This window comes from Saccopteryx leptura, chromosome 2 (assembly GCF_036850995.1).
Source record: "Saccopteryx leptura isolate mSacLep1 chromosome 2, mSacLep1_pri_phased_curated, whole genome shotgun sequence".
Taxonomy (NCBI): domain Eukaryota; kingdom Metazoa; phylum Chordata; class Mammalia; order Chiroptera; family Emballonuridae; genus Saccopteryx; species Saccopteryx leptura.
The window spans coordinates 383,349,921-383,364,825 of record NC_089504.1 but is presented as its reverse complement, the minus strand read 5'-3'; the positions used below and the strand labels follow the sequence as shown (position 1 = coordinate 383,364,825).

At 46.7% G+C, this 14,905-nt stretch overlaps 1 protein-coding gene across 2 annotated transcripts in view; it reads left to right on the top strand.

The window, feature by feature from the left end:
• UPB1 (beta-ureidopropionase 1) overlaps positions 1 to 14,905 on the top strand; it is a 36,703-nt gene that overhangs the window by 16,737 nt on the left and 5,061 nt on the right. Inside the window, exons 4-7 of one of the 2 annotated variants that reach the window (XM_066365512.1) lie at positions 5,454 to 5,548; positions 8,403 to 8,564; positions 10,479 to 10,648; positions 14,721 to 14,802. In XM_066365512.1, coding sequence (XP_066221609.1) covers positions 5,454 to 5,548; positions 8,403 to 8,564; positions 10,479 to 10,648; positions 14,721 to 14,802 — 509 coding nt within the window. The remainder of the gene's footprint in view (positions 1 to 5,453; positions 5,549 to 8,402; positions 8,565 to 10,478; positions 10,649 to 14,720; positions 14,803 to 14,905) is intronic. The other variant, XM_066365513.1, reaches the window with a different exon arrangement.

The window sequence follows — 14,905 nt, the reverse complement described above, 5'->3', positions numbered from 1 at the left end:
ACTCTCATGTCATTTTGTACAGTAGCATGCTCTACAGGTTTGTAACCTTGGAACAATAGAGTGCCATACAGCCTAGGTGTGTAGTAGGCTACACCATCTAGGATTGTATATGTACACTCTATTATGTTCACACAACAACAAAGTCACTGAAGGATGTACTTCTCAGAATGTACAGTGGTACCTTGAGATACGAGCTGACCAACATACTTTTTTAAGATGCGAGCTGAGACTTGGTCTGTATTTTTGTTCGAGATCAGAGCGAAATTCCGAGATACGAGTTGTGATTCGGTAAGCTGCTGCTAGTTGGCGCATTGGCGCACAGGTCCAGTATTGGCAGCACAACACCAGCATCTCATTCTTTCTCACATATTACCCACAGAATCAAGTCGAATCTCGTGTGCTGTACTCGTTCTTGCATCATTTTTGCATTTTTTACTACCTTTTTTTGTGTGCTATCATGGGTCCGAAGAAAGTGAGTATAAAGGACAGTGGTGAGAAGAAGAAGAGAATGATGTTGATAGAAGTAAAGCAAGAAATAATAGAAAAACATGAGCATGGTGTACGAGTGATTGAACTGGCAAGGCTGTACGACTGCAATACATCTACAATTTGTACCATCCTTAAACAAAAGGATGCCATCAAAAGCGCAAATCCAGCAAAAGGAACTACAATTCTGTCCCAATTAAGGACAAATATCCATGAAGAAATGGAGAAGCTTCTGCTGGTGTGGGTGAAAGAGAAAGAGCTGGCAGGATACAGTGACGGAGAATGTAATATGTGAAAAGGTATGTATTATTTACAGCAACTTGAAGAAGAAAGAACCATCAACCTCAAAAGAGGCAGCAGAAGATACGTTTAAGGCAAATCACGGCTGGTTTGAAAATTTCAAGAAGAGATCTGGCATCCAGTCGGTGGTGAGGCATGGTGAAGCTGCGAATGCTGACATAAAGGCAGCTGAGGAGTACATCGCATGTTTTGCTACACTTATCACAAAGGAAAGCTACATCCCCCAACAAGTGTTCAACTGTGATGAAACAGGATTGTTTTGGAAAAAAATGCCCCAGAGGACTTTCATCACTGCAGAGGATAAGAAGCTGCCAGGCCATAAACCCATGAAGGAATGTCTGACCCTTGTATTGTGTGCAAATGCTAGTGGTAACTGTAAAGTAAAGCCACTGCTAGTGTATCATTCTGAAAATCCTCAAGCCTTTAAGACTCACAAGATTCTTAAAGAAAAACTGCAGGTTATGTGGTGCACCAATGCTAGGGCATGGGTTACACGGCAGTTTTTTATTGAATGGGTAAATCTCGTTTTTGGTACTGCAGTGAAGAAATAGCTTCAAGAAAATAAACTTCTGGCCCTGGCCGGTTGGCTCAGTGGTAGAGCGTCGGCCTGGCGTGCAGGAGTCCCAGGTTCAATTCCCGGCCAGGGCACACAGGAGAAGTGCCCATCTGCTTCTCCACCCCTCCCCCTCTCCTTCCTCTCTGTCTCTCTCTTCCCCTCCCGCAGCCAAGGCTCCATTGGAGCAAAGATGGCCCGGGCGCTGGGGATGGCTCCTTGGCTTCTGCCCCAGGCGCTAGAGTGGCTCTGGTTATAACAGAGCGACGCCCCGGAGGGGCAGAGTATTGCCCCCTGGTGGGCGTGCCGGGTGGATCCTGGTCGGGCGCATGCGAGAGTCTGTCTGACTGTCTCTCCCCGTTTCTAGCTTCAGAAAAATACAAAAAAAAAAAAAAAAAAAAAACTCCTGATGAAAGCATTACTAATCCTTGAAAATGCTCCAGCCCACCCACCTGGTCTTGAAGATGACATTCTTGATGAGTTCAAATTCGTGAAAGTCCTCTACCTCCCACCCAACACGACTTCAATCTTGCAACCTATGGATCAGCAGGTCATTTCCAACTTTAAAAAGCTTTACACAAAGCACTTGTTCCACCGCTGCTTTTAGGCGATTGAGAATTACAAATCTAACCCTTCAAGAGTTTTGGAAAAATCACTACAACATCGTGATATGTTTATGCGTTATTGACTTGGCATGGCAAGAGGTTACAAGAACCTTGAACTCGGCATGGAAAAGTTACAGGGACTTCGAAGGATTCGAACCAGAAACTGAGACCGAGGTAGAAGCGTTGGAGGAGATTGTGTCCCTCGGAAAGTCGATGGGTCTGGAGGTAGATGAGGGTGAAGTAAATGAGCTCGTCAAGGAACATGAGGAGGAACTCTCAACTGAGGAGTTGAAGGAGCTACAGATGATGCAACGTACGGAGCTTTTGCAAGAGATTAGTAGTGAGGAGGAGGTAGAGTCGGAGGAAGTGATTTCTACAAGTGAAATTGAAGACATGCTGGCAATGTGGGAGAAGCTTTCAAGTTTCATTGAAAAGAAACACCCAGAAAAAGTTTCAACTAGTTGTGCTTCAGCACTTTTTAATGACATTTGTTTGTCATATTTCCGTAACATTTTAAAGGCAGGCAAAAGCAAACCCCTTTGGATAGATTTTTATTCAAAAGTCCTGCAAGTGAAAGTGCCGAAAGTGCAGCCAAAAGGGCAAAAACAGGTGATGATTAAATGAAAAATACGTAATGTTAAGCTTAGGTTAAGTTTAAAGTTAAGAAAGTGCATTTTTTTACAATTAAGTTTTTCTGGTTCCATTTTAAGTAAAGAAAGTACAGTTTTAGTTTTGTTTTTTTTTTTAAATAGACTTTTTAAATTTATTTATTCATTTTAGAGAGGAGAGGGAGAGAGAGAGAGAGAGAAAGAGAGAGAGAAGGGAGGAGCAGGAAGCATCAACTCCCACATATGCCTTGACCAGGCAAGCCCAGGGTTTTGAACCAGCAACCTCAGCTTTCCAGGTTGACGCTTTATCCACTGCGCCACCACAGGTCAGGCAGTTTTAGTTTTGTTTAAAGTAAAAAAAAAAATGCAGTTTTAGTTTACATTTAGTGTTAAGAAAGTGCAGTTTTAGTTTATGTGTCTACAGTGCCTGCATCCCTTCCTCCCTCCCTCTTCCTCTGCCATTCACCTCTGTTAGCTGCACTCATCTGTCTCCACGGTAAGAATACAGTGCTAAATAACACTTTTTTCTTTTATTTCATATAGTTTGTTATGCATTGGTAAAGTATACATGTGTGTTTCTTTTTTTTTTTTTTACAGAGACAGAGAGAGTCAGAGAGAGGGATAGATAGGGATAGACAGACAAGAACAGAGAGAGATGAGAAGCATCAATCATCAGTTTTTCGTTGTGACACCTTAGTTGTTCATTGATTGCTTTCTCATATGTGCCTTGACCATGGGCCTTCAGCAGACTGAGCGACCCTTTGCTCGAGCCAGTGACCTTGGGTCCATGCTGGTGAGCTTTTTGCTCAAACCAGATGAGCCTGCGCTCAAAATGGCGACCTTGGGGTCTCGAACCTGGGTCCTCCATGTCCCAGTCCGACACTCTATCCACTGTGCCACCACCTGGTCAGGCTACATGTGTGTTTCTCAATTAAAAACATGTCTTTTTTCATAATTTAGGATGGTTTGGGGATGTTTCACAGGGCTGAAACGAATTAAATCTATTTCAGTTATTTTAAATGGAAGAAATTTGTTTGATATACGAGTTGACTGACTTACGAGCTTGATTACAGAATGAAGTAAACTCTTATCTCAAGGTACCACTGTATTCCCATCATTAAGTGGCACATGACAGTAACATATTTATTATCCTTGGGGCTACTCAGCCCATGCAGTTGTTCCCAAACTCTTCCTATGAGGTCATTAAGTGAGTGGATTTTCTTTTCCTGAAGAAGCCTCCCTGACCCTAGAGTATTCCTATGGTGAGCCCCAGGCCCCAGTGTCATCCTTGGTGGCCCTCTGATACTTCCCCCAGGAGTCTTGACGGCTCTTACCCACCTGCAGATTAGCCAGCAGCTTGGCATCTGCTGGTTGGAAACAGCTTGGGGCTGTACCTTTTGTAAAATTTTATAAATATATATATGTATATGAACATATATATATATAGTGTGTCAAAATAGATATAACTTACTATTTTAGCTATTTTTAAGTGTACCGTTCTGTGGCATTAAGTATGTTTTCACTGTGCAACCACCGCCATCATCAATCTTTAGAACTTTTTCATCTTCCCAAACTGAAACTCTGTCCCCATTAAACAATTCCCATCCTCTCCTCCCTCCAACCCTGGCAACCAGTATTCCAATTTCTGTCTATGAGTTTGCCTGTTTTAGGGACCTCATATAAGTGGATTCATACAGCATTTGTCCTTTTGTGACTTTTTTTTTTTTTTTTTTTTTACAGGGACAGAGAGAGTCAGAGAGAGGGATAGATAGGGACAGACAGACAGAAATGGAGAGAGATGAGAAGCATCAATCATCAGTTTTTTGTTGTGACACCTTAGTTGTTCATTGATTGTTTTCTCATATGTGTCTTGACAGCAGGCCTTCAGCAGACTGAGTGACCCCTTGCTCAAGCCAGCGACCTTGGGTCCAAGCTGGTGAGCTTTTTTTTCTTTCTTTTTTTTTTTTTTTTTTTTTTTGCTCAAGCCAGATGAGCCCGCGCTCAAGCTGGCAACCTCAGGGTCTTGAACCTGGGTCCTTCTGCATCCCAGTCCAACGCTCTATCCACTGCGCCACCACCTGGTCAGGCACCTTTTGTGACTATCTTATTTCACTTAGTGCAATGTCCTAAAGGTTTATCCATATTGTAACATGTGTCACAATTTCCTGCCTTTTTAAGGTTGGGCCATCTTCTAATGTATGTATACACCACATTTTGTTCATCTATTCATCCATCAACGGACACTAGGGTTACTTCCATCTTTCAGCTCTTGTGAATAATGCTGCTACAAACAAGGGTGTGCATATGTCTGTTCGAGTCTGTGCCGCAGCTGCTTTTTTTTTTTTTTTCATTTTTCTGAAGCTGGAAACAGGGAGAGACAGTCAGACAGACTCCCGCATGCGCCCGGCCGGGATCCACCCGGCACGCCCACCAGGGGCGATGCTCTGCCCACCAGGGGGCGATGCTCTGCCCATCCTGGGCGTCACCATGTTGCGACCAGAGCCACTCTAGCGCCTGAGGCAGAGGCCACAGAGCCATCCCCAGCGCCCCAATGGAGCCTTGGCTGCGGGAGGGGAAAAGAGAGACAGAGAGGAAAGCGCGGCGGAGGGGTGGAGAAGCAAATGGGCGCTTCTCCTGTGTGCCCTGGCCGGGAATCGAACCCGGGCCGCAGTTGCTTTTTAAGACCATAGATAAGGCATTTGGCCTAGCTCCTTGTTTTTCTATGAAGCCTGAAAGGTTAGTGTCTGTTCTTTGTCCATTGCCAAGGATGGGACTTGGAAACCGCCCGACACACTCAGGGTCATGTGTTGTTGGAGAACCCTCTACTGCCAAGCCAAGAAGCTCCCCTCAGAGGATTAGTTCAGCATTTGGATACGATTTTGACCTTTCTCCTCTTCACAGCTATGCCCTTTGCTTTCTGTACGAGAGAGAAGCTTCCTTGGACAGAATTTGCCGAGTCAGCAGAGGATGGGCCCACCACCAGGTTCTGTCAGAAGGTAGGACATTAACTGCTCCACTGGCAGCAGCTGCTGGACATGTACAGGTCACAGAGCAAGGCCACAGCTACTGGGTGTGGCCCCTCACCATGGAAAATACACCTGCTTGGTGCTTGTTTTGCCAGATAAGATTAGATAAGACTATTTACTGCCCTTTTTTAGTGTACTTTCACTTAAAATCATAGTTTCAGAGCCAGAAGGGCCCTTAATGGCTTTTTCAGGTAAGGGAGCTGCAGCCAGGGAAGGGTGGCCGGGGTGACGTTATAGTCGGTTCTGTGGCGGCAAGTGGCAGAGCTGGCCATAGGGGGCCAGGGACAAAGTCGATTCTTTGTCCAGAACTCTGCTCCGCCACTTACTGTTTGCCTGAGTTACGTAAGCTTCTCTACGTGGCCTGTCGTTATCAGTGTAGAAATTGGTTTTCATTTTTCTTTATTAAGACTTCATAATACATGTTGTATGATCTCATTTATATGAAATATCCAGAATAAGCAAACGCACAGAGGCAGAAAGCAGATTAGTGGTTGCCAGGGGCTAGACAGGGAGAAGGGATGGAGAATGATTACTAATGGGTATCGGGTTTCCATTTGGGGTGATGAAAATGTTCTAAAATTAGATTGTGGGGATGATTGCGCAACTCTGCGGATGTACTGAAGACCACTGAATGACATACTTTAAAAGAATGGATTTATGCTATGTGAATTATATCTTAATAAACCTGTTATCCAAAAACCCTTAGCATTCAAAGAGGTTACAAAGAGTAGCTTATCCTTATTCTTATCGCCAACAAAAGAACTGCTTTTGTTTCTTCATATCCCAGTTCAGACTTTCTACATCTATTTAGGGGTTTTCTGAGCAGAACTGTGTAATCATGGTGATTCTCTCAATACTTAGTTGCGAGTCCAAACATCAGTGTTCTCCGGCTATAGGAAAAAAAAAATCTCGTATTCACCAGATTGTTGATTCTATGCTATGGAAGAAGAATGGGGCTGGTTAGCAGGTGATTTACATGCCTGAACCAGGGCCAGAGGAAGAGAAAAGGAAGAGAAGGAATGAGAAATGGTGCCTGGGGCACCTGTCCACGTCGAGAGGGGCCCAGGGACTCGTGGCCACCACTATATGGCTCATAGTATTGCCTTCCACCCTGTGCCTCCTCCCTCCCTCTGCCTGTCATTAAAGGCAGAAGTAATGACAGGCTAGTTAGATTTGAGGACAAATGATGGCGGGGGATGATTATCTGGCTGGTCACCAGGTCCTGATGCTCTTATTTGAGACAAAAGGAATTCAGTGTCAGAGAACTTTCGTATATATGTGAGAAGTATGATGATTATTCTTCTTTTATTTTTTTTACTGTGTTAGAAAACACCTAACATAAAATATACCATCTTAATCATGTTTAAGTATACAGATCAATATATATATTTACCATATTGTGAAACAATCTCAGTAACTTTTTTATCTTGTAACTCTGAAACACTATACCCATTAAGCAACTCCCCTCCACCCCCAGACACTGATAACCCAGGTTTCACTTTCTATTTCTGAATTAGAGTACTTCAGATATTTCACATAAATGGACTCACGTAGTACATATTTGTCCTTTTGTGACTGGCTTATTTCACTTAGCATAATGTCCTCAAGGTTCATCCATGTGAAGGATGACATTTATGTGACAGTATTTCTTTTCACTTTTTTTTTTTTTTCATTTTTCTGAAGCTGGAAACAGGGAGAGACAGTCAGACAGACTCCCGCATGTGCCCGACCGGGATCCACCCAGCATGCCCACCAGGGGTGACGCTTTGCCCTCCATGGGGCGATGCTCTGCCCATCCTGGGCGTCACCATGTTGCGACCAGAGCCACTCTAGCGCCTGAGGCAGAGGCCACAGAGCCATCCCCAGCGCCCGGGCCATCTTTGCTCCAATGGAGCCTCGGCTGCGGGAGGGGAAGAGAGAGACGGAGAGGAAAGCGCGGCGGAGGGGTGGAGAAGCAAATGGGCGCTTCTCCTGTGTGCCCTGGCTGGGAATCGAACCCGGGTCCTCCGCACGCTAGGCCGACGCTCTACCGCTGAGCCAACCGGCCAGGGCTTCTTTTCATTTTAAGACTGAACATTGCCTGACCAGGCGGTGGCGCAGTGGATAGAGCATCAGACTGGGATGCGGAAGGACCCAGGTTCAAGACCCTGAGGTCTCCAGCTTGAGCGTGGGCTCATCTGGTTTGAGCAAAAGTTCACCAGCTTGGACCCAAGGTCACTGGCTCGAGCAAGGGGTTACTCGGTCTGCTGAAGGCCCGCAGTCAAGGCACATATGAGAAAGCAATCAATGAACAACTAAGGTGTCGCAACAAAAAACTGATGACGGATGCTTCTCATCTCTCTCCCTTCCTGTCGGTTTATCCCTCTCTCTGACTTTCTCTCTCTGTCCCTATAAAAAAAAAAAAAAAAAAAAGACTGAACATTTATTTATCCATTCACTCATAGATGGACATTTGGGTTGCTTCTGCCTTTTGGCTATTGTAAATAATGTTGCTATAAACATAGATGTGCAAATATCTCTTTGAGACTTTACTTTTAATTCTTTTGGGTGTATACCCAGAAGTGGGATTACTGAATCAGAACTACCATACTGTTTCTACAGGGACTACAGCATTTTACAGTCCCACCAACAGTGCACAAAGACAGGGATTATTCTTATTTCTCTGAGCTTGGGCATCAAGACAACACTGGCATTTAGTCTTCCAAAAAACCAGCAATGGCTCTGAACCACGTCTAGTTATTTAGAGGAACCATTGAATTCTTCAGTAAAAATCTATGGCAGTTGATTTGAAAGTAGAACCCTGCTACATTTACCATTTTTCCAGCTGGCAAAGAAGCATGACATGGTGGTGGTATCCCCCATCCTGGAACGAGACGGAGAGCATGGGGACATTTTGTGGAACACAGCTGTAGTGATCTCCAATTCTGGAATGGTCCTGGGCAAGACCAGGAAGAACCACATCCCCAGGGTGGGCGATTTCAACGAGGTGAGCTGCCCCCAGCTTGCTCGCTTTTCCGTGCATAGATCTTAGTGTGTCTTTCTGTCCGGGAAGTTCTATGTTGGGTCATGTCGCATCATGTGATGCTGGAACGCAGTGTGGCTGCAGGACTCAGGGGCCTCCTCACATTGCCCTGTATCACATGAGGAGACAGGATTCAGGGGCAACTCCTGGGAGAATCCAAAAACACTTTTAGCACAGACGTTTTTTGTTTTTTTGTTTGTTCTTGTTTGTCTGTTTTTACTATTACCTGATTTGACTTCCTGAAATTCTTCTTTGAAGTAAGTAGTATATAAAATAAACCAAAATAAAGCATGCACAAATGTGAAATAATTCCTGCAGCCCCCTTTCAGGCTCTGAGCTCCTTGCCTTTCACAGGTTAGTCCTTGTTTGGAGGACAGGGATCCCTATCTGTAACTCACATGGGACCCGAGTCAGCTATTTCCACGTGTTGGGTGAATGTGTGCATCTATGCGTATGTACCAGGGGGGACTCCGTGCCCATGACCAGGGTCTAAGTCAGGGGATCTGTTTTGACTGGTTAATGCCAATTCATGGGTTGTGGGAGAGGATATTTGAAGGAGAGAAATGAGCTCCACCTAATACCTGAGATATGAAACCTGAACAATCGTTCGGGATATGATGTCCCCAGTCCAGCCACTCAGCCGGTCAGACAGATGAGAAAGGATCTGCAGAGCTAGCCGAGGTTCCCTGGGGAGAGAGAAGAACACAGTGTTTCTCAGTAACAGCTGGATGTGGGGGCAGGAAGATGTGCCCCTCACCTGTTTACCCTGGGATTAATCTTTAGCTCTGGGATTAATCTTCACTCTAGATAGTGAAGGGCTTATCTCAACACACCAGGGTCTGTCTGCTTCGGTGTCCACCACGTGTGTGCATCCTGGTTGCTGCCCGACCCTGGTGAATTTGGAAATTAATGAGAGGAAGCAGAATGCCCCACGAGCCGATCTGTTTAGGACCCCAGCCTGCCCTCTAGCCCATCCCCAATACTGACCATGAAAATACCCTAAGGCCAGCACCCCGAAGGGGCAGGGGAGAAGGGAGGGATGGCAGGACTATTTCCCACCTCTCTGCCCTATAGGGATCTCCATGGCCCAGGCAGGATCCCAGGGACTTGGTGGAGAAGAGCACTCTCAGGTTGAGTCCTAGTCTCAGACCCACCATCGTGAGCTGACAAGTCTCATGCCTACTCGGGCTCCGGTGTTCTTGCAGCAGGCAGGCGAGGGCTGCTCTTGGTGAGCTTCTGGTCCCTTCAGCTCTCTTCTTTTTATTTATTGATTCATTTTAGAAAGAAAGGAAGGGAGGGAGAGAAACATCAATTTGTTGTTCCATTTACTTATACATTCATTGGTTGATTCTTGTATGTGCCCTGACCAGGGATTGAACCCTCAACCTTGGTGTATTGGGATGATGCTCTAGCCAACTGGGCACCCAGCCAGGGCCATCTCTAATATTCTTTATAGGAACACATGACTGGTGAGGACATTGTCCAACTCATGTTAACACTGACCAAACCTCAGCCTTTAGTTGTGCCATGACTGAAACCTAACCAGAGTTTATCCTTAAAATGCTGTGGGAAGTTACTTTGGGGTGGATTGTTTTTTTGGGTTTTTTTGAACATGTCATAAAAGAAATTGTGGGTAAATGCATGAGCCACGGTGACTTCTCCTTGGTTGCCCTGTAGTTATTGTGTCTAGGGTTTCTCTGTGTTTTGGGGGGTTTTTTTGTTTGTTTTGGAGCATATTGGAATTTTGAACTTAAAGTAGAGTCATGTCAAGAGTGTCACTTTAGGAGTACTCAAAATATTTCATTTTTTTCTGCCAAGTCTAAGGAAAGGGAAATCTTACAGCTCTGAGGCTTCAATATACGGCCCTTTGTTTTTCAGTCAACTTACTACATGGAGGGAGACCTGGGCCACCCCGTGTTCCAGACGCAGTTCGGGAGGATCGCAGTGAACATTTGCTACGGGCGGCACCACCCCCTCAACTGGCTCATGTACAGCGTCAACGGGGCCGAGATCATCTTCAACCCCTCGGCCACCATCGGAACACTCAGGTGCGGGACAGTTGGGATTTGGGGGGATTTTTGGAGGTGGGTTTGGTAACAAGCAGTCGCAACCACCAGGACGTCTAACAAATCCGAGCCCTGCACTTGTGTGCTGTATATTTAACCAAATTTTCTGTGGAAAACAAGCAAACAAACATCAAAATGTCAGTTGCAATCCCCTTAAAGAGTTGCTGTGCTGTGAAATATTATCTTTTGCTATGATTCTGAACCCTGAGATGATAATAATCCCCCACTCACCACCATAATTGTCAGGATTCAAAAAGATTTCTAAAGTATCAGAGCAGCCCTAGACAGTAGCTCAGTTGGTTAGAGCATCATCCTGATATGCAAAGGTTGCAGGTTCAATCCCTAGTCAGGGCACATACAGAGACAGATCGATGTTTCTGTCTCACTCTCTCTCTCTCATCCTCTCTCTCTAAAATCAATACATAAAATAAAGTACCAGATCAGTAGGCATCTGGCCAGCGTTAGCTCCCCTCCTTGTCACAGCCACTGTGCTCCTGACAGGGTCGGGGTGAGGGGAGGAAGGGTTGACTGTGGATCCCTAAGCATGTCTATAGCATCCAATGCATGGAAGGCAGACATCTGGACAAAAAGAGCAAATGAAGGAGTCGGAGCTGAAAGGGTCCTTAATAGCCCAGACACGTGGCTCTGAAATCCGTTTTAACCAGCAAAGTGTTTTCTTCTTAAAACACCTAACACGTGGTCAGGTGTCAGCCTAATCCCAAAATAGATCAACTGTTCTGATCAAGACAGTGGGGCAGGTTTCCGCAGCCTCCATCCACCCCCACCCACCCACCCACCCCCACCCCGCTCCTGGGCAGGCCCCCTGGGTCCCTCATTCAATAGTGACAGGTGAACTAAGGGGACCCAGCTCAACTGCACTTCTGCTGCTTCTCCCTTCCCCTACGGCTGAGTATTTGGGTAGTTTCCAATTTTGTATCATTCACAAGTACCAGAGCTCTAGGAATTTGTGTGCAAATATCTTTCTCCCCAACTCTCTTCCTCTAAGGCAGGATGCGTGGGTCAGGTGAGGCTTGCACTCTCTGCTGTCCTGGTTGCCAGTTCCCCAGCAGGGCGAGGGCTGCAGGAGGTGTGGCTGCTCCCTCTGTTGGGGCAGCTAGGGGAGTTCTGGTGGTCAGAATGGAGTTTCCAGTGGCCCACAACTCTCACTCTTGTCTTTGTTCTACTAAATTTCAGTCAAACTTCCTCTAAATGTCAGAATGTAACATTTACTTTACCTTTTTTTAAAGCACAGTCCCCCTTCTCAAGAGTGACATCCCCTCAGCCCTCTGATTTGCACAGCAGGTCCGATCTGGAGACAGAGCCCAAACCCTGTCTGCCACCACAGGTCTGCTGCCCGATCTGTGCACCTGAAGGTTTTGTCTGTGTCCTTGGGCTCTTTTGGGTAGAGGAGAAATCACGGTTTGGATCTCCCCTCAGAGAATCTCCCCGGGGCCTCATGGCAACTTGGACACTAAGACACCATCCACTGGTAATTATGACAGGGTGGTTTCTGGTCCTCCAGCCACTGGGCCTGAGAAGAATCTCTAGGCCGCCCCCTTGAGTAGCCCCTTCCTGCTGACCACGTGTAAGCATTCAGCCAGCTCCGTCTCCATGCAGGGGCCGAGAGGAACCCGAAGCCCCTGGGCTGGCTCCTGGGCTGGGGAAGGCAAAGCTGTAGCCTCAGACTCTAATGGCCAGCTCCTTGACCCCGCTCCCCTTGATTAGCCCCAATTATGCAAACAGAAGCATCCCAATGTAATATGCACATAACTGCTTATGTTCTCAGCAGCCTATTAGGCTTAATAAAAATTATCAATTTTCCTTTCTCAGCCAACAGTCATCTAACTCCACCTTTCAAGGGTGTGCTGAGGCTGGTAGTTACAACGCAAACAGGTCTTTTAGAAAGCAGAATGTTTCATGAGCTACTAAATGTTCACACCCTTTGACCAGGTAATTAGACTCCTAGAACTTTACCTGAGGAGTGTCTAAAGGAGGGAAAGGTTATATGCCTGAAGATGATTCTGGCAGCTCTGTTTATAATACGAGAAAAGCTGGACGGGAGAGAAATGTCAGGGTTAGGTGAGTTTCAGCCCATCTCTCCCACGCGTTGTTGGACAGCCACTACAAAGAGTCCTTATGAAGACAATGCAGCATCATGACAAAAGCCTACGAGCAAAAACTGATGGATCCAGGCTGTGGTCAGAACTCTGTAAATATTTTTGGCCAAGGATGGTCATGGAATGTTGGAAAATTACAACAGATGTTTTATTAGGATGGTGAGATTCTGGGTGATTTTCTTGAAACGATAAAGGCTTATTTGTGGAACTGATGGTGAGTGGTTTTAAGTATAATGCTGGGCAAATTCCCGCCAGGTGCACACAGGCAGTGTCTCCCAGCTTCTGGAACCATCTCTCCCCACCCCGTGTGCTATAGGTTGGCAGGGTGTCCTCACACATTGGGGAAGGGGGTTTCACAGCTCTAAGTACACGATAGAGTTGAAGTGCTTTTTGATGAACTGAGGCATCCTAACAATCACATTCAGCTCATGTGGTCACCATGTATGTGTGGTAACCAGAAAGCCGCTGTCCCTTCCCCTCACTGCGTTTTGTCCTCAACCTCTGATTATTTTTAGGGCCTGTGTAGATGCACTGGGAATATGGCAGATGTCCCCTTATCCCCACTGAGCACTCCATGATTCCCGCACGTGCTGAGCTCTCACGAACCTCCAACTTCCTTTCCCTCACTTGTTTTGAGAGCCTAAGTTTATCGCCAGCTGTGGGTTTGAGTCCTACGCAGCACATCCTCCCTGGAGAATTGAAAGAAAGATGTTTTATGGCACTCGCCCTGCAACTGTCTATTTAATTCTTGAAAATGTCATTTACGGGTGTGTTTCTGTAAAAATCCTTTCTTAAAAGTTTTGTCAGCTTGGCTTAGCAGCTGGGAGAAAAAGGCAGCAAAATGAGTCCCCTCAATCAAGCCTGTGATTTATTTTTTTCCAGACTTGTAAATCCTCCTGAGAATTAGGCTTGTGACAAGCATCCACCCCCTCCACCTACTCACTGGTTTAAACCAGGTGCATGCTGACAGGAAGAAAGATTCCAGGGCATTTTGCTTCTAGTCACTCAGTATTTCCAAGTGGGCATTATGCCTGTCAATCCAGAATCTTAATGCTGTTGTTCCTCAGACAAGAGATAATTAGTGACCAGAATGGCACATTTTAGTTGATGGGCGGGAGAGGGCCAGGGTCTCGGTTAGGGGTACGCCTCCTGCCCCGTCCTCCCCTGTGCAGGTGCTGGACCACAGCTTGGCTGTGCCTGGAGACTGCCTCCTTCCTGGGCCACTAAGAGAACTGGGGAGCCCCTGCTTAGAGACTCAGGGTTCAGAAGAGAAAACTGGGCAGGCACTGGGAAATGGGGAGCAGCTCTGGGGAGCCGATAACTGCTACGTAATCTACCCCTCCCCCTTCCCTAAATTCCTTCAGCTTTACTCTGTTGCCTTGGCCTGAAATCTCTCCCTGGGGAGACTCCTTTGAAGGCAACATGCAGGGTAGGGTTGGGGCAGGCAGCGCCTTCCCAGGGCCATGCACCAGGCCCCCAGCTCTCTTCTGACATTTTCCAGGTGAGGTTCTGCCCAGCCTGGAAGGTGGGTTCCTCACCGACCTGGGAGGGGAAAGGAATAAAAGTAGCAGTTGTGGAGTTCCTGCCATGCAGCCCCTCTAGAAGCTTCACCTGCATGGCCATTCCGTCTTTACTCTCCATCTTCCTTGGAGGGGGTTTCTGAAAAGGAAACTGAGGCTCAGAGCAAGGATTTGACCTCAGGCTGCTTCTGCCTGCAGCCGGCCCTCCCCAAAGGGCTCCTTGGGGTTGAGCATGGGACAGACTGAGGACAAGCTGGCCTCCTCATGGGTTAAGGGTCAGCCATGGGCACACGTGTCTCCCTGGCCATCCCCACCAAAGGCCCGGAAGGCTGGTAGCCAGGCTGCAGCTCGGGGCCAAGCGCCCACCAAGTCTGGCTGGGAAGTCAGCAACCTGATTCCTTTCCTCTTCTCCCACAGTGAGTCCATGTGGCCAGTCGAGGCCAGGAACGCAGCCATTGCCAATCACTGCTTCACCTGCGCCATCAACCGCGTGGGCAAGGTAAGTCCTAGGCCACAAACTCTAGGGTCCCAGAAGGGGAGAAGCTGTCTGGTCTGTTACTTTGAAAGCTATCACTATGTCCCTCCTCTGTTTGTTGTCTGCA